This window comes from Solanum dulcamara, chromosome 10 (genome assembly GCF_947179165.1).
Source record: "Solanum dulcamara chromosome 10, daSolDulc1.2, whole genome shotgun sequence".
Classification (NCBI taxonomy): Eukaryota; Viridiplantae; Streptophyta; class Magnoliopsida; order Solanales; family Solanaceae; genus Solanum; species Solanum dulcamara.
The window spans coordinates 14,253,557-14,273,365 of NC_077246.1; the positions used below are offsets into that span (position 1 = coordinate 14,253,557).

General features: G+C 36.5%; 1 protein-coding gene and 1 pseudogene across 1 annotated transcript; one reads left to right on the forward strand and one right to left on the reverse strand.

Annotated features, from left to right (window-relative positions):
- Positions 1–474: 474 nt before the first annotated feature.
- On the forward strand, positions 475–4,528 carry LOC129870325 (uncharacterized protein At4g26450-like). The gene is made up of 5 exons (XM_055945060.1): positions 475–777; positions 986–2,952; positions 3,153–3,342; positions 3,514–3,568; positions 4,196–4,528. Exons 2-5 carry the CDS (start codon positions 1,079–1,081, stop codon positions 4,246–4,248), a joined length of 2,172 nt encoding a protein of 723 aa, XP_055801035.1. The 5' UTR covers positions 475–777; positions 986–1,078; the 3' UTR covers positions 4,249–4,528.
- A 3-nt stretch (positions 4,529–4,531) lies between these two features.
- Positions 4,532–5,838, reverse strand: LOC129870326 (xyloglucan endotransglucosylase protein 1-like; annotated as a pseudogene).
- Between the last annotated feature and the right edge of the window lie 13,971 nt (positions 5,839–19,809).

Genomic DNA, 19,809 nt, shown 5'->3' on the forward strand with positions numbered 1-19,809 from the left:
GAACGAACTAAAAAAAAGATATAACAAACAAATTGAAACAGAGGGTATACTTTATTTTTCTCTTTTTCTTTTTGATTTTCCATCAGTGTCCATGTCTTTCGAAAACAACACCTCTACGTTCACGAGATAGTGGTAAGATTTGCGTACACTCAACCCTCTTCAGACTACACTAGTGAGATTTCACTAGGTACCGTATGTTGTTGTTGGTTTCCCATTCGATGTTGATACCTGCATTGGGGCTCGACTATTCTGAATTCGCATTGCCTACAACTCCATTTAAGGAGAAGTGCATCCTACTAAAGATTTTTCTATAATCAGGGCTCAAATTCAAAACCGGAGGAATAATTTATTTTTAATAAGATGAGAAAGGTATGAATATATGCCTAATGCGTTTAATTAGAAAAGTAGGTTGGTGGATCACGCACTTGACTTTCTTTCCTTTTCAATTTAATTAAAGTAAGTAATTAATTTAATCTTTCCTTGTAGAAGCGATGAGCATAAAACATTGAACAACCCGCAATGATTCCCACTATATTCTATATTTTTTTATCTGTATCGATCTTGACCTTGATGATTTCCTGGACAAACTAGTTGGATTTCTCCAGAAAATATACAAATTATAAAAATTGAACAGAAAAAAAAAACCTAAATTTGATCCTTTTGATGGAGATGATGGGGAAAAGGTAAAATTTGATGATGATGTGAAATGATCTGAAACCCTAAAAACCCATCAGTTTTGGAAACTCGACAAAAATATCGCTTCATTTTCTTCCTAAGGTAACAAATTTTCAAAGCTATTTCAATTGCCATGGATTTTAGACTCTCTTTAACTTTAGGGTTTATGAAGGAAATTGCCTAAGGAAAAGAAAATATATACTACTAGCTTCGTCAAAAAGAATAACAAATATTGCGTTTGGTGTTTAGCTTGAAATTTTTGTTTCAATAATTGGAAATCTTATCAAGTATTTTTTTTTTAATCATTTAGGTGAAGTGTTGTTGGGATTGCGAAGACATACACCTTTTTGTGGAGTAGTTACCTCCTATTTAGCTGATAAGTACTCATATAATCTATTGAAACATGCATGCAAGATATCGGAGTCCTGTAACTGGGAATAGGTATAGTTCAATGGGTATTTGGGGTGTGGCAGCTTCACCTGAGCGATTTGTGAGAGGTCGTGGTGAGTATAGAAACTATAGCCGGGTTGATTTTGGGCGTGGCCAGTCAAAGCAGTTTGTACTGCCACATGGAAATGAAATTTTCATGGAAGCTGGACGGCTAGCGGCTGAGTACCTTGTTTCCAAGGGAGTGCTACCGCCGAGTGCTCTTTCTGGGAAATATCAAAATGGTAGCTTAAAGAACACAGTCGGAGAATTTCAGGGATTTAGGTCGCAGGAGGTTGATTTTATGGGGGTCCCTGTGGAAGGTCGAATATCAACTCTTACTCATTTGGAAAATGCTGCAGGTGATGTAGGCCATGGTAGGAAAAGGTTTCCTGATGAATATAACTCAATGGGTTCAAGAAGCTTTATGAGAGAAAGTAGAAGAAATGGAACTGTTAAAAACTATGGCTCTGAGTTCAATCAAGAATTAGGAAGAGTTGGGTCGTGGAATAGAGTCAGGAACTCTCCCGATGTGGATGCTCAAGATAATACTTTTTCTGGGAATACAGATGAGCAGAAAGTAGCTAAGAATAGTGATGGGGTGTTGCGAAATTCCCCTCCAAGAAAAATAAATCCTGAGGTTGAGAGTTCAGGGGACACGCTGGTTGATTCAGAGCCTGCAGGCCAAAACAAGGCAGGGGATGATGCAGGTAAAAAGGCAAGTCCTATTAGCACTGGAACTTATCTTCCATCAGAGGATGAACGACAACATAATGAGAAGTCTGTTGAAATGGAAGCCTCAAAAATAGAAGTTGATCAGGTTGATGTTTCCCACGATAATGGTGAGTTGGAGAGAAAAGCTGCCAAGGAGGACATAGAAGTTAAGCTGTGCACTGAAGAACATAAGCCTACGAGCAAGAGTAGTAATGATTTGCTTAGTCTCTGGAGGTTTGAGCATGTTCCTAAGAAAACTCGATCTTCATTGGCAAATAGAGTACTGAAGGTTTGTGATAATGCAGTCATCGAAGATGAGAACACCCGTGAGATGGAGCTTCCTAAGGATACTCAAACGCATTCAGAACTGAACCTTGTGGATGTTTCTTCTGGTGTAATTTCATCTCCTCATAGTCATGATGCGAGAAACCTTGATTCTGGTAAGTCGGAACCTCTTGATTTGGAGGAAGAATCATGTTGTTCTCACGTCATTAAGCAGGTAAATAAGGCGGGTTCCTTGTCTCTTGGAGACAGCATGGTAATAAAGGAGGACGAAACAATTGTGGAGTTATCTGGATTCGAAAGTTGCAGTTCTATTAACTTGGAAAGAGGAGAGAAACGAGCATTAGAGCATGATGATGATTGTACAGGGGGAACTAAGAAACCTAGAGAATTAGTTTCATCAATGTGTTCTCTCTCAGATGGTATTCCGTACCATTCTAATTCCATGGAAGACTGGCCGAATTCACAGGAACCAGGGACTTCGCATGGCGAGGGAGTGATGTTGTCATTAGATGAGAAGAAGTTGGTTGACATTCCTCTGATTGATGTGGAGCCAGGCACTGACTTTACAGGAAAACAACTTTTTCCGGGCTCCTTGAAAACTTGTGACCTCAATCTCTTGGAAGCTTCTGTTGTGAATGAGACTCAAAATGCTGATCCTGTTAATATCTTCCCAGGGATAACTGGAAATGTAAAAGACGAAGCACCAGTTGATATTGATCTGACCATGAGTAGTAACTGCAATACAGCTAGTCAATATGCTAAATCTGCCTTTGATCATATTGACATTGAGGTAATTGATTTGGATAATGATTCTGAACAAGAAGACAAGGCTTTGAATAATCCAGAGACAAGGTAAGATTATAACATTAATATATTTGTCCTCTAATATGGATTTGCATCTTTCGTTTGTTTCAGTCTAAGTTGGTAGAACGTTGGTCCATAATTCGTCTTTTAGTTGATATTACTGCTTTCTTTAGTTTTCCATAAACATGTTCAAGGTGAATCACATTGCTTGCCTGGATTCTCCTCTAATTTTGGGAAGTCATACACAGGTCTGAAGGTTTATTTACTGGATCAGATGGTTTTTCTAATAACCCCCATGGCACCGATGATATTCCTGATGTTCAGGACGGTTATGGACTGATGATATCAGAATTGCTTGGGAATGATATACCAAGCTGTTCTTCTGTACCAGAAAATATGAATTCTTTACACAATCATATGGGCATGCATAATGGAGAGGTACCAGTGCCATGATTTTCATAGTTTGTCTTTTGGCAGTTATTTATTGCATTGATTCAATATGTTACTTTTACTATTGTGTTTTCTCTGCTTTCACTTGCAGCTGAGAACAGCATAACTTTTGATGAATGTTTTTCACCAACCTCTTGTTGAATATTATTTTTTCTTCAGGGAATGCTTGGAGATGATGATTCAATATATATGTCTTTGGGAGAAATACCGATAAGTATGCTAAAGATCTTTTCTCATGCACTTGAATTCGATATTACTTATTGAGGTGTTTTCGGAGGAAATCCTGTGCATGTACGGAGATATGGTTGCTCCATGATCCATCCTATATTATGCATTCACTAATGGTTCCACCGATTGCTTGTTTCTGATTATTGTGCACATTAATGTTTTTGCTGTTCATTTGATCTCTAATTATTCTACACATATTATAAGCCTTTTGCTTTGGTGTGATGGTCCACAAGATGTGTCCCATTGCTAATTAAGTGTCTTACTGTCAGAAGCTCTACATCCTCTGAAAACAGTATCATGAATTTTGTAGCAAAAAATTAGTCCGAAAAAGGGGGGGGGGGGGAAGTTGATTGATGATTATAGGACAGGTAAGCAATAAGGAAATCCATGGTGATGAGAGTGACCTTAGGCTTTCGAAATAAGGATGTGGTTTGCTGAATAACGTGTAGTTTAGCTTGGTCAGTTCATTGATGTTCTTCTCCACAGCCATAGGCATGTGCAATAATATGTTCGATGTGCCTGTAGGCATATATGTGCGCTTCTCTGTTTGTAGATGAAATCTCAGATGCTATAGGTGTCTTTGTTCTCTAAGCATCTTAATATATTTGTGTAGGCTTTCTGGGGGCCTGGGAGCATCAGACACAAGAATTCGGGAAGCCATTTTAAGTTATTACCTCTCAGGTTTTCATGAAATATATTATGCAATAATCATCTGTATGGCTAAATTTAGTTGTCAAAGATAAGCTCTATGTTACAGCAACTTCATGTATATTTCATGACTCGTGTAAGATCCTCACTTCCAGCTGATGTAAGTATTGTCCCCCCACCCCCTTCCTCGTCTCTTGAAGGGAGGTAGTCAAATGTATTTTATTTACTCCTTTTCTGTTTCACTTTCTTTTTTCATCCAATTTGTCCTCTCTTGATTAAAAGTTTAGCAGTTCCCTGATTCTCTGTTGTCTGTATAATTGCTTATAAGATATATGTGACATCAGAGAGTGCCTAGGAAAAGAGATTACTAAAGGCAATGATGGTCACAAAGATGGATACGCTTGGCAGGAAAACGATTCATTGTTATTTCTATTTCACGATTACAAAAAGAATAAAGAATATATTGCTTACACAAATAATTACATTATGTTCTTTTTTCCCTTGATTTCCCAGAACAAAAATAAAGAATAGAAAAGAAAACCAAGATAATATTACAGACAACATTCATAGATTTGATCCTTTAGAACCTTGAACGCTTGCATTCAGGAGAAAAGCCTTGAGAGAACCTTTTAGCATCTGCACAGTAATTGTAGATCAAGTATTTCTGCTGAACCCATAGCATTCAGTTCTTGAGTTTGCCATGCCTGATCATTGTTTACTGAGTCAGTCTTAGAGCCTCCACAAGACAAAGTAGACGATACAGCTGACCAAACACAAGCATTTGTATTGAAATTCCTGTAAGAAGCTGTAAATGGAGCCATGGACCAATCCGTCTTCACTCGCCTTCCTTGTGTTGCCCAGTCATCAGCATTCCATAGACTGGCGTAAACTCTAATAGCTTGATTCTTTGGGAATGCAATACCTATCGCTTCGTGGTTGTTGAACACTCTTATTGGGATATTATCCACCAAAAATCTGGACAATTAGAAGAAAAAAAATCCCCAAAATGTCAGACATGAACACTAAGTATTTTGTTTAGACTTGGATTAAAGTAAATTTAATTAGTAACGTACATGATACGTTGAGAGTTCCAAACAATAGAGTAGGTGTGGAACGACGAGGTGGGATTGAACCAGAGGTGAAACTGTTGTTCTTTGTTGCCTTTTCCTTGAGAGTAAACATTGGTGTGAACCGTGTAAGGTTGGCCTGATGAATTTCCCAGAAACTCAAAATCAATCTCGTCATGCCCTGCTCCTTGAGAAGACAACTGCATATTGCACAAAAAACACTTCAGTGGACATGTTCTATTTTTTTTTTGTTAATTAGTTTTAGTAAGAGGAATAAACTGTGTTGCTTACGTAGAAGGTGGTGACAGTGCCAGCAGAATTTCCAGGTACTAGTTTGAGCTGCATATCAAACCTTCCAAATAGATATTTATTCTTGGACTGAAATCCGGAACCTGAAATTTTGTCAAGTGACAAGGCGAGAAGGCGCCCACCATCTTGTATCTAAGCTCGCTAGTCACCAAACCGTTGTATCTTGGTAGAAATTATCAGCCCAAACAGGGCATAACAAGAGAAGTGCAAGAACAGAGAGCTGCAACAACATTTTAGAAAATTTTAAGGAAGCAAATGATATGTACTATTGCTTTAAACGGATAAATTTGAGTTGTTTTGTGACTGTGTGTTTGAGATTGGGACACAAAGGAGGATATGTATAGTTGAGTTTGAAAGAGGGAAGAGGAAGGATCCAAGAAGGGGAATTAAATTAAATGAAGCAAATAGCTGTGAATTGAAAGGATTGAAATGTGAAGAAACCTAGACCACCTAACGATTTCAAGAACCAGGTTCTTGAACTAGTGATATGAAAGTAAAACTGTAAAGACAAGACACAAAACTTATTGTGGAAAACTTCCTTATTCAATGGAAGAAAAACCACAACCTACATCTCGTAGGATTTTCCCTCAAACTTCACCAACTCTCAAAGAGCAGTTTAGATTACAACTTAATAATCAAAGAGCTAACTCAAGTACCTAAACTCTAACGATTAACTATAATCGCAACTCAAACTCTCCAAGAAGTCAAACCCACTTCTTGTTACAAGCCTCACTTTCTACCTTAGAAAATTATAACTCAATAATATTCCTAAGTTGAGTTCAAATACATAAAATAGCTTTCAGAAAGAAAACCTAACTCTAGTTCTTCTTTCTTCAATGTTTTTGCTCTTGAAACGCCACTTTGCTTTTTTGCTTGAAAAGATTCGATTTCAAATTTGTAAAAGCCACGCCAATCCTTTGTACACCATTCTCCTTTTATAGCATAGGGTTTTGAAGACCTAGTTTAGTCCTACAAGGAAAGCACATCTTCTGTTTTATTGCATTTCCTTATAGGAGTCCTATTGTGTCATCTTTTCTTTATTTCTACATTTTGGACTTATACAAGGATTTGTCCAGTTTTTTCAGTTTTTTCGCATCTGCCTACTACACCATCCAACAAGTGGACCAGGTTCCCATAATCTGGTTCGCAGTTGTCATTATCAAAACCTTCTTAAAAGGTATCAACAAATTCCCCCTTTTTGATGATGACAAACCTTGTACCTTTTCTTTTGCACCTACACATATGTTAAAGCCAACAAAAACATAGGAACCAACTTCCTCCTTTTAACATCTCAAAAAGAAGAGTAAGCGAATAAGGTATAGAATAATGAGAGTATGCTGATTCAGAGCCATAAATGGCAACACTATCACCTATTTGAGGAATCACCGAATACTCACAATCTGAGGATATTAGCCATCCAAAGAATAGCAGATATCAAAAGAGAACACAAAGCAACAGATCCAAAACACATAACAAGAAAACACTACATTTAATCCCATAAAGGAACCAACATAGTCCTTACAGAGCAAAAACAATAAAAAGACAATTTTCACAATCTAACAAGGTTAGAGGCAAAGAACAGGCTATGGAGGCTAGGAAGGAGGAGTAGATGAAGAATGGGAGGTAGCAATAAGGAGAAGCAGCTTGTCCATATGAGCATTGTTTCCTGTTGCTGCCTAATCAGTTGGTCCTTTAGAGCAACCACTTCGCTTTGAGTACTAGCAAGATCAACCCTCAGAGTGTTCACCTTAGTTTGCAGAGTATTGTTCTCATCTTAGGAAGCATTGAGAGACGCCATCAGCTGGGCAACTGGACCATCCACCCTTGGACCAGCTACAGGAGCAGGATTGGCAATTGGTAGGCAATCACACTCTATGAGAGTGGTTCTATCAATCACGTCCTTCTTGGTGGCCCTACGTCCTTCTCCCAAAGGCACATTGAATGCCTGAAAGACAAGAGTGAGCAGATTCCCATAGGCCAATTGGTGAGGACCAGGTTTAGGATCAACCACCTTAGCCATGTGAGAAATCATGATAACAGGCTAGTTTATGCGATCATCCAGATCAAGAGCATTAGCCAATCCCATGTCCCTAAACATGGCTTCATGCCTTCTCTCCCCGCGAGGAACGATCGCCTTATGCATTAATTCAAATAACAACTTGTGAAAATGTTTCATTTCACCCTTCATGACTTTCCTAAGTCGGACAATCACCCTTCTTTGTGTGAACTTGGATGTGAGTATGCAATTTTCATCCTTAGTCCAAACATATTCAGTCAGCCCAACAGTAGGAATTTGCAAAATTTCTCCTAGTCGAAATGAATCAAAAACAATCTCAACTCCATGAACCCTAAAACTAACCACATTATCCTCCAAGACCACCAAATTGGTATAGAACTCAACCACTTTAGACTCATGAACAACTAAAGGATTATCCACAAAAAGAAGGGGAAAATGTCCCCATCCCTGGAAAGTTAAACGCCTAATCAACTGTTGAACCATAGGAAACTCCCTAACCTTCGAATCAATACTCCTTCTCCGAAGAACAACTTTAGACCCAAAATACAACTCCTTTCCCATAGCAAGAAATTTTTCTAGATTTTTGTTAGGCTTGACTCTCGATGTGATGGGTTCAGGGCGTACAACCTCAGGGAGTTCATCAGAACTGGAGTCAAGGTCAACAGGAGGGGAGGCAAGATGTAAGGGATACCTACCCTAAGTTTGTGATCGTTTGTGACTTGATTCAACAACTTCCTCTACATCAGCCTTTCTTTGGCTGCGAGTGAATGAAATGTGGGGCCCAACCCTTTTAACTGCAATATATTTCCTGGGCCTCTTAGGTGCAGACCGACGAAGTTGATTCAGTGGGACATCATCAGTCGAAGTGGAACGGGGTTGAGATTGGGACTAAGATGAGGATGGTGGGGAAATTGGTATTGTAGGATGGTTAGGGGACACATTGAAGGGTTCAAGGGGGGAAATAGGGATAGAACGAAAAGTTAGGGTTTTCTGGGATTGGTGGAAATAGTGACGGAGTGAAGGGTTCAGTGGTGTTAGGGATAGACGAAGGGATAGGGTTTTCAAGGGGAGGTGGTGATGGTGATGGGGTAAAGGGTTCCGTGACGGTATTTGGTAGGAGAAGAGGTTGATGAGTCTGAAGAACAAGAGAGGATGGTGGCGTGGTTGTCGGCGATTTAGGGTAATCTTCTCCCTAAGTAGATGCCTTCGGTGAATCCTTCTAAGAGGATGCGGGGTCCTCATCATCGGAGTAATCGACGAGGGCTAAAATAAGGGAAGGTTCTGGGTGGATGGTCGATGGAAGAGGTGGAACTTCCATGGATATAGGTAGGGCTTGGTAGTTAGAGAAGAAAGATCATTGGGTGAGTGGTTTGAAAGTGATGGGAACTGAGAAAGATGGGATTTACGAGTGATTTGATAGAAACTGACAAGTGATTAGAGGGTGAGGTGACAGTTAAGATCTTGAGAGTAGTGTATTGGTCAGTTATTATACAGAGATGAGATATGAATTTCCCGCCCATTTGGAATGCATAGTACAGGTAAGGGGACCAGGTTCATTAGATATGTGAACATGTATTTATGATGTGTCGCAATAGTAAAGACCAGGAGGATGAGCGCATACATGTTAAGTGGAGGACTTGGTTCTTATGTGTAGTCAATTTGTTTCTCCGCCTTGTTGTAGGAAACTAAGGGTATCATCAGACCTGAGCTATAATGTTCTTCTGAAGATGAGTGTGTACCTAGTACAGTATAAAGATGAGTTAGTAAGTCACATAATATCTAGATACCAACTCAATACCTATCAATTGATTTGCTAAGAAAGAAAGAAGATGGTTAATTTTACGAATAAATGAGACCAAGAGCTAGCCTATTTTTCTCAAATTGGTCTCTTCCCAATGCTTTGGTAAAGATATCAGCCACCCGATCTTCAGTTTTTCAAAATATCATCACTATGAGTCCTTTTTCAACATTGTCTCGAATAAAATGATGTCGTACATCAATGTGCTCAGTTCGTTTGTGTTGAACCGGGTTCTTATCCATGTTCATCGCATTAGTATTGTCACATCTTATTAGTATGCATCCTACAGTGATTCTGAAGTCCAGGAGTTATTTTATCCATAAGAGTTGAGCACAACATGACGCAGCAGCTACATACTCCGCTTCAGCAGTGGATAGTGCAATTGAATTTTGTTTTCGTGTAGCCCAGGACACCAAACATGGTCCAAGAAAATGTGCCATACATGATGTGCTTTTTCTATCTACAAGATAGCCTACATAGTTTGCGTCAGCAAATCCAACTAAATCGAAAGAGTCACTTGTAGGATACTAGAGAACTAGGTTTTGAGTTCCTTTAAGGTATCGTAGTATTCTTTTGATGGCCTTTATGTGTGACTCTTTTGGAGATGACTAAAAACGTGCACATAGTCCGACACTGAACACTATGTCTATCTACTGGCTGTGAGGTATAGTAGGGAACCAATTATGCCAATGTATTTTGTGTCACCGACTGGGGAACCAGTTTCATCCTTGTCAAGTTTGGTAGTGGTGGCAATAGCTGTATCATGTACTTTGGAATCATGCATGTTAATTTTTTTCAGTAGTTTGATGTACTTTTGTTGATGAATCGATGTTCCTAATGATGACTGATGGATTTGAAGTCCAAGAAAAAAAGTTCAACTCTCCCATCATGCTCATTTCAAATTCACTGCTCATAAGTTCTACAAACTCAACACCCATACGTGCATCTGTACCTCTAAAAATGATATCATCAACATATACTTGCACGATTAAGACATGAGGGCTCTTTTTCTTGAGAAATAATGTATTATCAATCTTGCCTCTTGTATATCCATGTGTAAGAAGAAATGTGGACAGCCTATCATATCATGCACATGGTGCCCGCTTGAGGCCATAAGAGCTTTGTCCAATTTGTATACATGATTAGGATATTTATGGCTTGCGAAACCTGGTGGTTGACGAACATACACTTCCTCTTGTAGATATCCGTTCAAGAAGGCACTCTTCACATCCATCTGATATAATTTGAACTCTATGTGTGCTGCAAAGGCAATTAACATTCTGATAGCTTCCATTCTGGCTACTGGAGCAAATGTCTTATTATAGTCAATCCCTTCCTCTTGATTGTAGCCTTGAACCACAAGCCTAGCCTTGTTTCTTGTGCTAGTTCCTTGATTATCGAGTTTGTTCCTGAATACCTATGTTGTTCCTATCACTGTTCGATCTTGAGGTCTGGGAACCGGGTTCCACACCTTACTTCGTTCAAACTGATTTAACTCCTCCTGCATGACAGTGATCCAATCCGCATCTAGGAGTGCATATTTAATGTTCTTGGGTTCTATGACTGATAGATATGCCAAAAAGGCACATAAGTTCCGTAGTTTGGATCTGGTTTGGATTTTTGAGTCAAGAGAAGTGAGCAAGTTTTGTAAGGAATGAGAGCTCTTGTGTTTCTAGTTGTTTGTCTGACTGCTTTCTGTAGGGACTGGATAAGAAGGACCAGGTTCAGTAGAAACTTCGTCTGTAGCTTGAGAAGTATCTTCTGTAAGCTCATTTGATTCATGGTTTTGGTCTGGAGTTCCGCCATTAATATTTAAATGTTTAGTGTCTTCATAGTCAGCATCATCAGCATCTCTTAGTAGAAGATTAGTCATTCCCATCTCATCACGATTACCTTGTACATCTTTCTCGATCAAGTGATAAGCTTCGTCAAATATAACATGTGCACTTTCTTCAACATGATTAGTTCTTTTATTGAGAAATTTATAGGTTTTGCTTTGAAAGGAGTACCCGAGAAAAATTCCCTCATCACTTTTGGCATCAAATTTTCCTAAAGCATCCTTTCCATTGTTGTGTACATAACATACACAACCAAAGGCCCTAAGGTGCGCTAAGTTTGGTTTTCTGCCTTTTAATAATTCATAGGGTAGTATAGACCTAATCATACATCTATTGATCAAGTAACATGCAGTGTTTACAACTTCTGCCCAGTACCCTTTGGAAGACCACTGGCAATCAATATGGTTCTTGCCATGTCTTCCAAGGATCTACTTTTTTGTTCCACTACACCATTTTGTTGTGGTGTTCGAGGTGCAGAAAAATTGTGATCTATACCATTTTCCTTACAGAACTCAAGAAACTTGGAGTTTTCGAATTCTGTTCCATGATCAGATCTGATGCTCATTAATTCACATTTTAATTTCTTTTGAACCAGTTTCACAAAAATTTCAAATACTTCATATGTCTCATCTTTTGAAATTAAGAACAGAGTCCATGTGAATCTAGTGTAATCATCAACGATAACAAACACATACCTCTTTACCTCCACGATTTTGAACTCTCATTAGTCCACATAAGTCCATGTGTAGCAATTACAGGGGTTTCTTTGTGCTTACCATACCTTTTGGTTTGAATGATGATCTTACATGTTTTCCTTGTGCACACGCTCCACATACTTGATTTTCATTGAATCATCCTGTTGGCAGTCCTCGTACTAGTTCTTTTGAGATCAATTTGTTTATTGTTGAAAAACTTGCATGCCCCAATCTCTTGTACCATAAAAATGAATTGTCATCAACTACACTTAAGCTTTTTAGCATAGATGTTTCTGGGCCCATAATGTCAACTTTGTAAATATTTTTGTGCCTTTTTTCTATAAGAACTAGTTTCTTTGATTTTGCACTAGTCACTTTGCATGCAGTAGATGTAAAGAGTACATCATTCCCTTTGTCGCACATTTGTTATACGCTGGGAAGATTATGTTTTAGTCCTTCAACATAGTACACATTGGCTATTGCTTGAGAATGAGAAGGTCCAACTTTGCCAATTCCCATGATTTTGCCTTTCTTTCCATTTCCAAAAGCTATGCTTCCACCATGGAAACCATTCAGTAAGAGGAAGTTATCTTTATTTCTCGTCATGTGTCTTGAACAAGCGCTATACAAGTACCATTGCTTATGTCTTCCTCTTTCCCGTTCCTGCACAATCAATCAGTGATTAATTTAATCTCTGGCACCCAGATCCACTTGGGTCCCTGTTTATGAGTGAATGGATGAATTAGGTTTTTCTTAGTCCATTTGGGTAGGTGCTTATGTTTGTGAACCAGTTTTCTGATTCCTGTTCCATAGGATGTCTTTTTCACATAGTTTAGATTGTTTTTAATAACTATGTTTCTCTTTTGACACATGTGCATTTGATGACTATTTTGCCCACAGTGAGTACATGACATATCATAACAATCTTTACCAAATTTTATAGGATTATTCTTGAAACCTATTCCATATTTAGTTGAGAATTGACTTCTTTGGATATTATCAAGCATCATGGATGACTTAGTCCATCTCATATTGATCTCCAATTCCCTTTTAGTTTTCTCAAGTTCTTCAAATAGTGCCTCATTCTTTTTAGTTAAAGATTGTAACTCGTTATTTAACCTTTTTATAGTTTCATCTAGAGAAAGGTGTACATTGTTTTGTACATCTTTTTCTTTCCTAGAGGAGTTCATCCCATTAATTTTTTCTTGAAGATTATTGTTTAAGGCTTCTAAAGTCTCATTTTCTGTTCTCAAAGCTGAATATTCATCCAACATTTGTTCTTTTGCAGCACATGTTGCATGATATGCATCGATGAGGACACCAAATAGTGATTCTAATTTCCTTTTGGAATAAAGATGAAGATTTTCTTTGATTTGATGAAAGCTTACCTTGGACTGCTTGTTGTCCTCTTTTCTATTCTTCTGAATCTGTTCCAGCCATCAGAGCCAGAATTGTGTCTTTTGACTGATAATGGTTCTCCTCATCATCTGAATCTGTAATTGCCACTAGTGCTAGGAAGTCGTACCCCCTTTCTCCTTTCATTGCCAGCAATGACTGATTTTCAGATTCAGTCCCATTAGACTCTTCTCTAGAGAAATTTTCCATTACTGCGAAAGCTTTCTTCACAGTCATGTCAGCCTCTTGATTGGTCATTCTTTGATATTTGGGGATGTATTGATCACTTCTGACTTTCTTGGTTCTTTCAGGGTTATTCTTTTTGTATTCCAAAGCCCACAATGGACATGATTTGATAAAGTGATCTGGACTTCCACACTTGTAACATAGTTTCTCTCTCAAGTCTTTCTCAGTGGCTCTTTGAGATTGTCTCCTCTGACTTGTTTGTCCTTTTCTCAGCATTCTTTGAAACATTTTCGTCATCAGTGCTATATTCTCCTCTTCAAGAACCAGGTTCTTCTCTTTCCTTTTGCCTCTGATTTTTTTCTCTTGGTTCTTCTTTATTTCATTGGTCAGCAGACTTCCAATGAGTTCATCCATCATCATAGTGTCAAGATCGCGTGCCTCAGAATTGCTTCTACTTTGCTTTCCCAAGATTCAGGAAGAATACATGGGAGTTTTCTGGTTGCTTTTCAAGTTGGAATTACTTCTCCCAGAGAATAAATTTCATTGATTATGGCAGTGAACCTGGTATGCATGTCTTGAATTGTTTCTCTACCCATCATTCTGAATAATTCATATTGTCGATTCAGATTATCGATCTTGGATTTCTTGACTTGATTGGTCCCCTCATGGGCAGTTTGCAAGGTGTCCCATATTGCCTTTGCATCCTGACAAGTAGAGATTCTGTTGCATTCATTTGGACCTATTCCACAAATTAAAATTTTCTTAGCCCTAACATTGTTTTGAATTGCCAGTTTATCTTCCGAATTCCACTCCCTTCTGTCTTTTGGTACCAGTGTTGTCCCATCAGTTCTAGTCTTCATAGGAATAGTGGGTCCGTCAAGGATAACATTCCAGAGATCTGAACTATCTTCTATCAGGTGATCCATCATCCTGCTTTTCCACCATCCGTAATATTTTTCATTGAATAGTGGTGGCCTTGTTTGTGATTGTCCTTCTTGTGCAGTAGGTGGTGCAACCATTGATCCTTTTCAATATTTGAATCTTTGAGTGAAAAGACCTGCTCTGATACCAATTGAAGAAACCTAGACCATCTAACGATTTTAAGAATCAGGTTCTTGAACTAGTGATACAAATTAAAAATGTAAAGATAAGGCACAAAACTTATTGTGGAAAACTTCCTTTCTCAAGGAAAGAAAATTCACAACCTACACCTCGTAGAATTTTCCCCCAAACTTCACTAACTTTCGAAGAGTAGTTAAGATTACAACTTAATAATCAAAGAACTAATTCAAGTACCTAAAATCTAACGATTAACTATAATCGCAACTCAAACTCTCCAAGAAGTCAAACTCATTTCTTGTTATAAGCCTCACTTTCTACCTTATAAAATTATAACGCAATAATATTCATAAGTAGAGTTCAAACACATAAAATAACTTTCAGAAAGAAAACCTAACTCTAGTTCTTCTTTCTTCAATATTTTTGCTCTTGAAACACCACCTTGCTTTTCGCTTGAAAAGAATCGATTTCAGATTTGTGAAAGCCACGCTAATCCTTTGTACACCATTCTCCTTTTATAGCATAGGGTTTTGAAGAACTAGTTGAGTCCTACAAGGAAAGCACAACTTTTGTTTTGTTACTTTTCCTTATAGGAGTCCTATTGTGCCGTCTTTTTTTTATTTCTGTGTTTTTGACTTATACAAGTATTTGTACAGTTTTTTCGCGTCTGCCTACTATATCATCCAGCAAGTGAACCAGATTTCCATAATCTGGTTCGCAGTTGTCATTATCAAAACCTTCTTGAAAGGTTTCAATAGAAAATGTAACGCGTTTGTTTGGAGTTTTGGAGGGGCTGCGGTTTTGGAAGTATGGGGAGTGGGGACACACATTAGATTTGTAGGGGTTGGGTGACACTCGTTCACCAATTACCCAAACGGAAAAGCTCGACTTTATTATACTTAACTCGCTAAGGATGGTTTCAAAAGAAATAATGCACTAACTTTGTATATTATTATTATTATCTTATTTGGTACACTCTTTTTGACTATGTATAAAGGCTTAAGTCATCGACGATACCTCTTAACGTTGTTCTTATAATTCACTTAAACACCTCAACTAAGACTAGTACCTATGGAATACTCCAATCTTAACAAATTTCTACCTATTGAACACAAAATGACAATCAACCTACAAAATGCTAGGCGTGTATCTCACATGCGACTGTTACAAGAAACCAAAGAAACCAACAAATAAGTGATACAAATAAGTGATGGCATATGTCATGAAGACTCAAAATAGCAATAATGTTTTTTCAATTGAAGAAATAAAAATTAATTTTAAACCTTATTAAAAAGAATAATCAGCCAAAAAGAAAAAAAAACTCCAACCCTCCCCCCTTAAACCACCTAACCCTTTCCCCCTTTTTTTCCTATCTCTCATCGTCGTCCCCAACTTCATTGCTACTACGAGCTCACTTTCTTTTTCTTTTTTTATAATAATAAATTATAAAAGACTTTTTTTTATAGATCCGAGTGTTGACCAACAAAAGGAGTAGGAGAAAAAAAGGCAGAATTTAGGAAATTAAAAGAAAGAGATTCTGCTCTTTTATGGCACTTGCAACCCGCCGAAATAGAAATCATGAATGAAAAATACTTGTTGTTTTAATATTAAATCATATAAATAGAAATGGTGGTGACAGGGTGGTCCGATGACAGCAGGCAGTCTAGTGATGGTAAGAGAAGAAAAAGTTGATTCATGAATCTTTTCTTTTGCATTTGTAAAGAATAAAAATAAATAAAATATCAAAGAGCCAAAAAAAGAGGTACAGGAGAAATGAAGAAGATGACGACCTAGAGGGGGTGAGGGTTGCCTTTTCTTTTTCAACTAAGAAATTATTATTTTTAAAAATAAATAAGAATTTAGTTACATAGTGTCAAGTGTCAATAAAAGGAAAAAAAGGCAAGTTTTTTCAAGAAAAAATAGATTTTTTTTAATTTAAAATTATTTCACGCACCCAATAGAAGTGAGAATCACTTTTTTGGCCACATCAACATTTTGTGTTTGATAGGTACAAATTTTGAATAATTTAGATGTTCAATAGGTACTAGTCCAAGTTAAGGTATCTAAATAAATTATGCGGACAACTTTAAAGGGTTGTAGATGACTTAAGCCATGTATAAATAATACTAATATCATGAATTTCCTTGTATCAGTAATACAAATGGTTTCAACATATGTATTATATCGATTAATGTCATGAATACCCCTCAAATCTCTCTCAAGACATTTTCCATTTCCCAAAGCTAAAGAATGAAGGATATTTTTGTAAGTAAATAGTTTTTACATAGAAGTTATGTAAGACTTGTTATTTTTAATACATCAAACTAAACAATGTATAAAAAATAATATCACCATAACTAATACCAACATTATTCTTTAATCAATTGTTTGTTCAATTGATCTCACGGGTATTCGATCAACATTTTGCATTCTTTTCTTAATTTTAAATGAGAAAATAGCTAGAAGCCCCCTCAATCTATTCACCAATTTTCAACTACACACCAATACTTGCGGGAGTCCTATTACCCCTCTAAGCTATTTGAAAATGGAATTAATTTCACCATAAAAAATCATAACCAGTTATGTGTTTGTGGTGATTTACATGCACTCAACAAGTGTATTTATCATTTAATTTTTTTAATTAATTATTTGACTAATTTTATTCCCTTTCTTCCTCATGAACCTCAAAGCAAAACCTCTCACAACAATGACAGAATTCATTTCTTCTTCTCAAAATTTCCAAGTCCATTCTTTAAAATCACTACATTGACTGCCTCAATTTTTCGTTTTCCACCCTCACATCATTCTCGCATCTTTGAATTTTGAATCCTCCTCTTCTTTACTCCGAATTCTAAATTTATTTAATAAAAGTTCAAGCTCAAACCCATCAAAAATCATACATCAATCTTTATTAACACTCCCATCAAGAATCACTTCATTGACAACTTCACAAAACCCCCCAATAAACCCTTTATTGTTCACTTTTTTCAGATTTTTTATTGCTTTACGCAATTGATTTGGTTAATTGATTATTGAACTTTGTCGATTCAATGCATGTGGATCGAATTAATGTGAGCAAAAATGGGTCAGATTTTGTGAGTGATGGAAAAGATGGGAGGATTAATTGGATTAGTTTTGTTGGGGGGGAGGAGTTGAGTTGTAGGAAGGTTTTCGATAGTAATGACTAGACTTCGTATGGCGCCGTGAAGTGGGCATCTCCAATAGAGTTTGTGATTGGAGGATTGGGTTGAAGAGGATGATGGCTCTAGCATAGTAATGGTGGAGGACGTATATGTAGAGAAATAAGAAAGGGAAATAATTAAGGAAAAAAGGAAAAAAAATATTCTCTATAATTTTTTTATAAAATAACGTTTAGAGATCGTTTGGTGTGAAGGATACTATCAAATAGTCTTGAGATAAAATTACAGTGTCACTCAATTTGTTGTTTTGTTGACAAGTTTGAGATAACCTATCCCGAAATTAATAATTAGTATCGAGATAAGTTATCTCTTTCTTTGGGTGGTACAGTAATCCCGGAATAACTTATCTCGCGATAAAATAGGTAATATGACAAATATATCCCTTTAAATCTTTTTTATACCTCATTTTTCACATTCATGTATTTTCACATTATTTTTAATACCATGTATAATAACATTCACAACCTTCACTACTCCTTATTTTTATTATAATTCTTCATATTTTTCTATTTAAAAAAATACACTATATAAATATAATTTTTATTATGAATTTATTTGACTAATTCTTATGCTTATTAAATTTTGATTCTCTACTACTGAATTACAATTTTTTAATTATATATTCTTCTACTCACTTGAAAACTTGTATTTTATAATTGCAGATAACTTTAATATTTTACAATTTAAGAGTAATATGTGCTTAAATGAAGTGATATAACTTCTTTTCTACTTTAATAAGCTTAAGATAAAAGTTCTATTTTAAGCTAAATATGATGAAAATTTATTTTTAAATACATACAATACCATCATGAGAATGTACACACAAAAATATTTAAGCTAAATAAGTTGGAAGCTTTACTTTTAAGAATGAATAACTAAAGCTTGCAAAAAAAAAATATAAAAAAACTAAATAAAGTGAAGGTTATTTTTGTAAACAAACAACTTGTTCTTAAAGTTTAAGCATTGCATATTATTTTGAATACAACAAACCAAACAATCAATAAGAAATAATTTCAGGATAACTTATCACATCACAAATAATTCCATCATGACTTGTATTCAAACCAAACGACCCCTTAGTGTTGTATTTGATTCTCACTCTCCTTAAGAGAGTGAAACACACTCTTTATGCCATATCAACATTTAAAGTTGAATTAATTCCTTTTAGAAATAGCTTGGGGGATCATAGGATCCCCGTAAAGTATTGGTGTGTAGTTGAGAATTGACGATTCTAGATTAGGAAGGTATTTGGCTATTTTCTCATTTTAAATTCCATACTCTTATTGAAATACTTATTGCTTGTGCTCAAAAAGTTAAATAAGTCTATTATTTAAAAATGAGGCTTAAAGATAGAGTTAGCTTGCCAACTAAGAGAGGAGACTTTTGAGGTGTTGAGTATTTTTTTAGGAAAATAATGATAGTTGAATGATATTTTTATTTTAAATGAAATAAAAGTGATATTTGTAGATAATTTCAAAACTTGAGTAACCATTTAGGAAATTAACGCGTAGAAAGCGTACCTCGCCCAAGCTCTCCATTCTATACTTGAGCTGAAAATCCAGCTTTACAATAGGTGAATGAGGTTCAATGTTGGAGTTGAACTTTGACTGGTCTTTTAAAGTATGGACAACTAGCTCTTGTCAACATCTGAAGAATGAAATTATGTATTTGTGTGTGTTCTATATTACAGGTAGTGGCGGAGTCAGAATTTTTATTTAAAAAGTTCAAAATATGAAGAAGTAAACACAAGAAGAAATCGAATGGGGTTCAACATGTACTATTTATACATAAAAGAAATAATTTTAATCATATATAAATACTATAATTTTCCACCGAAGAAAATTCACATGAACCGCCGAACACTTACTAGCTCCGCCCCTAATTACATAGTCTTTTGAGGCAAAGATAGCTGCGAGAAACGTGTTCTATAGAAAACACAACATGTATGTCGTTTGAATCAATTGAGAAATTCGAAAATCGTCGAGTCTTGTGTGATAGTCTATTTGCTCGATAGA

Coding starts and splice junctions, on each gene's coding strand:
- LOC129870325 (XM_055945060.1), top strand. CDS start 1,079: ATGCATGCAAGATATCGGAGTCCTGTAACTGGGAATAGGTATAGTTCA. Junction 2,953..3,152: donor TTGAATAATCCAGAGACAAG/GTAAGATTATAA, acceptor AGTCATACACAG/GTCTGAAGGTTTATTTACTG. Junction 3,569..4,195: donor TTTGGGAGAAATACCGATAA/GTATGCTAAAGA, acceptor ATATTTGTGTAG/GCTTTCTGGGGGCCTGGGAG.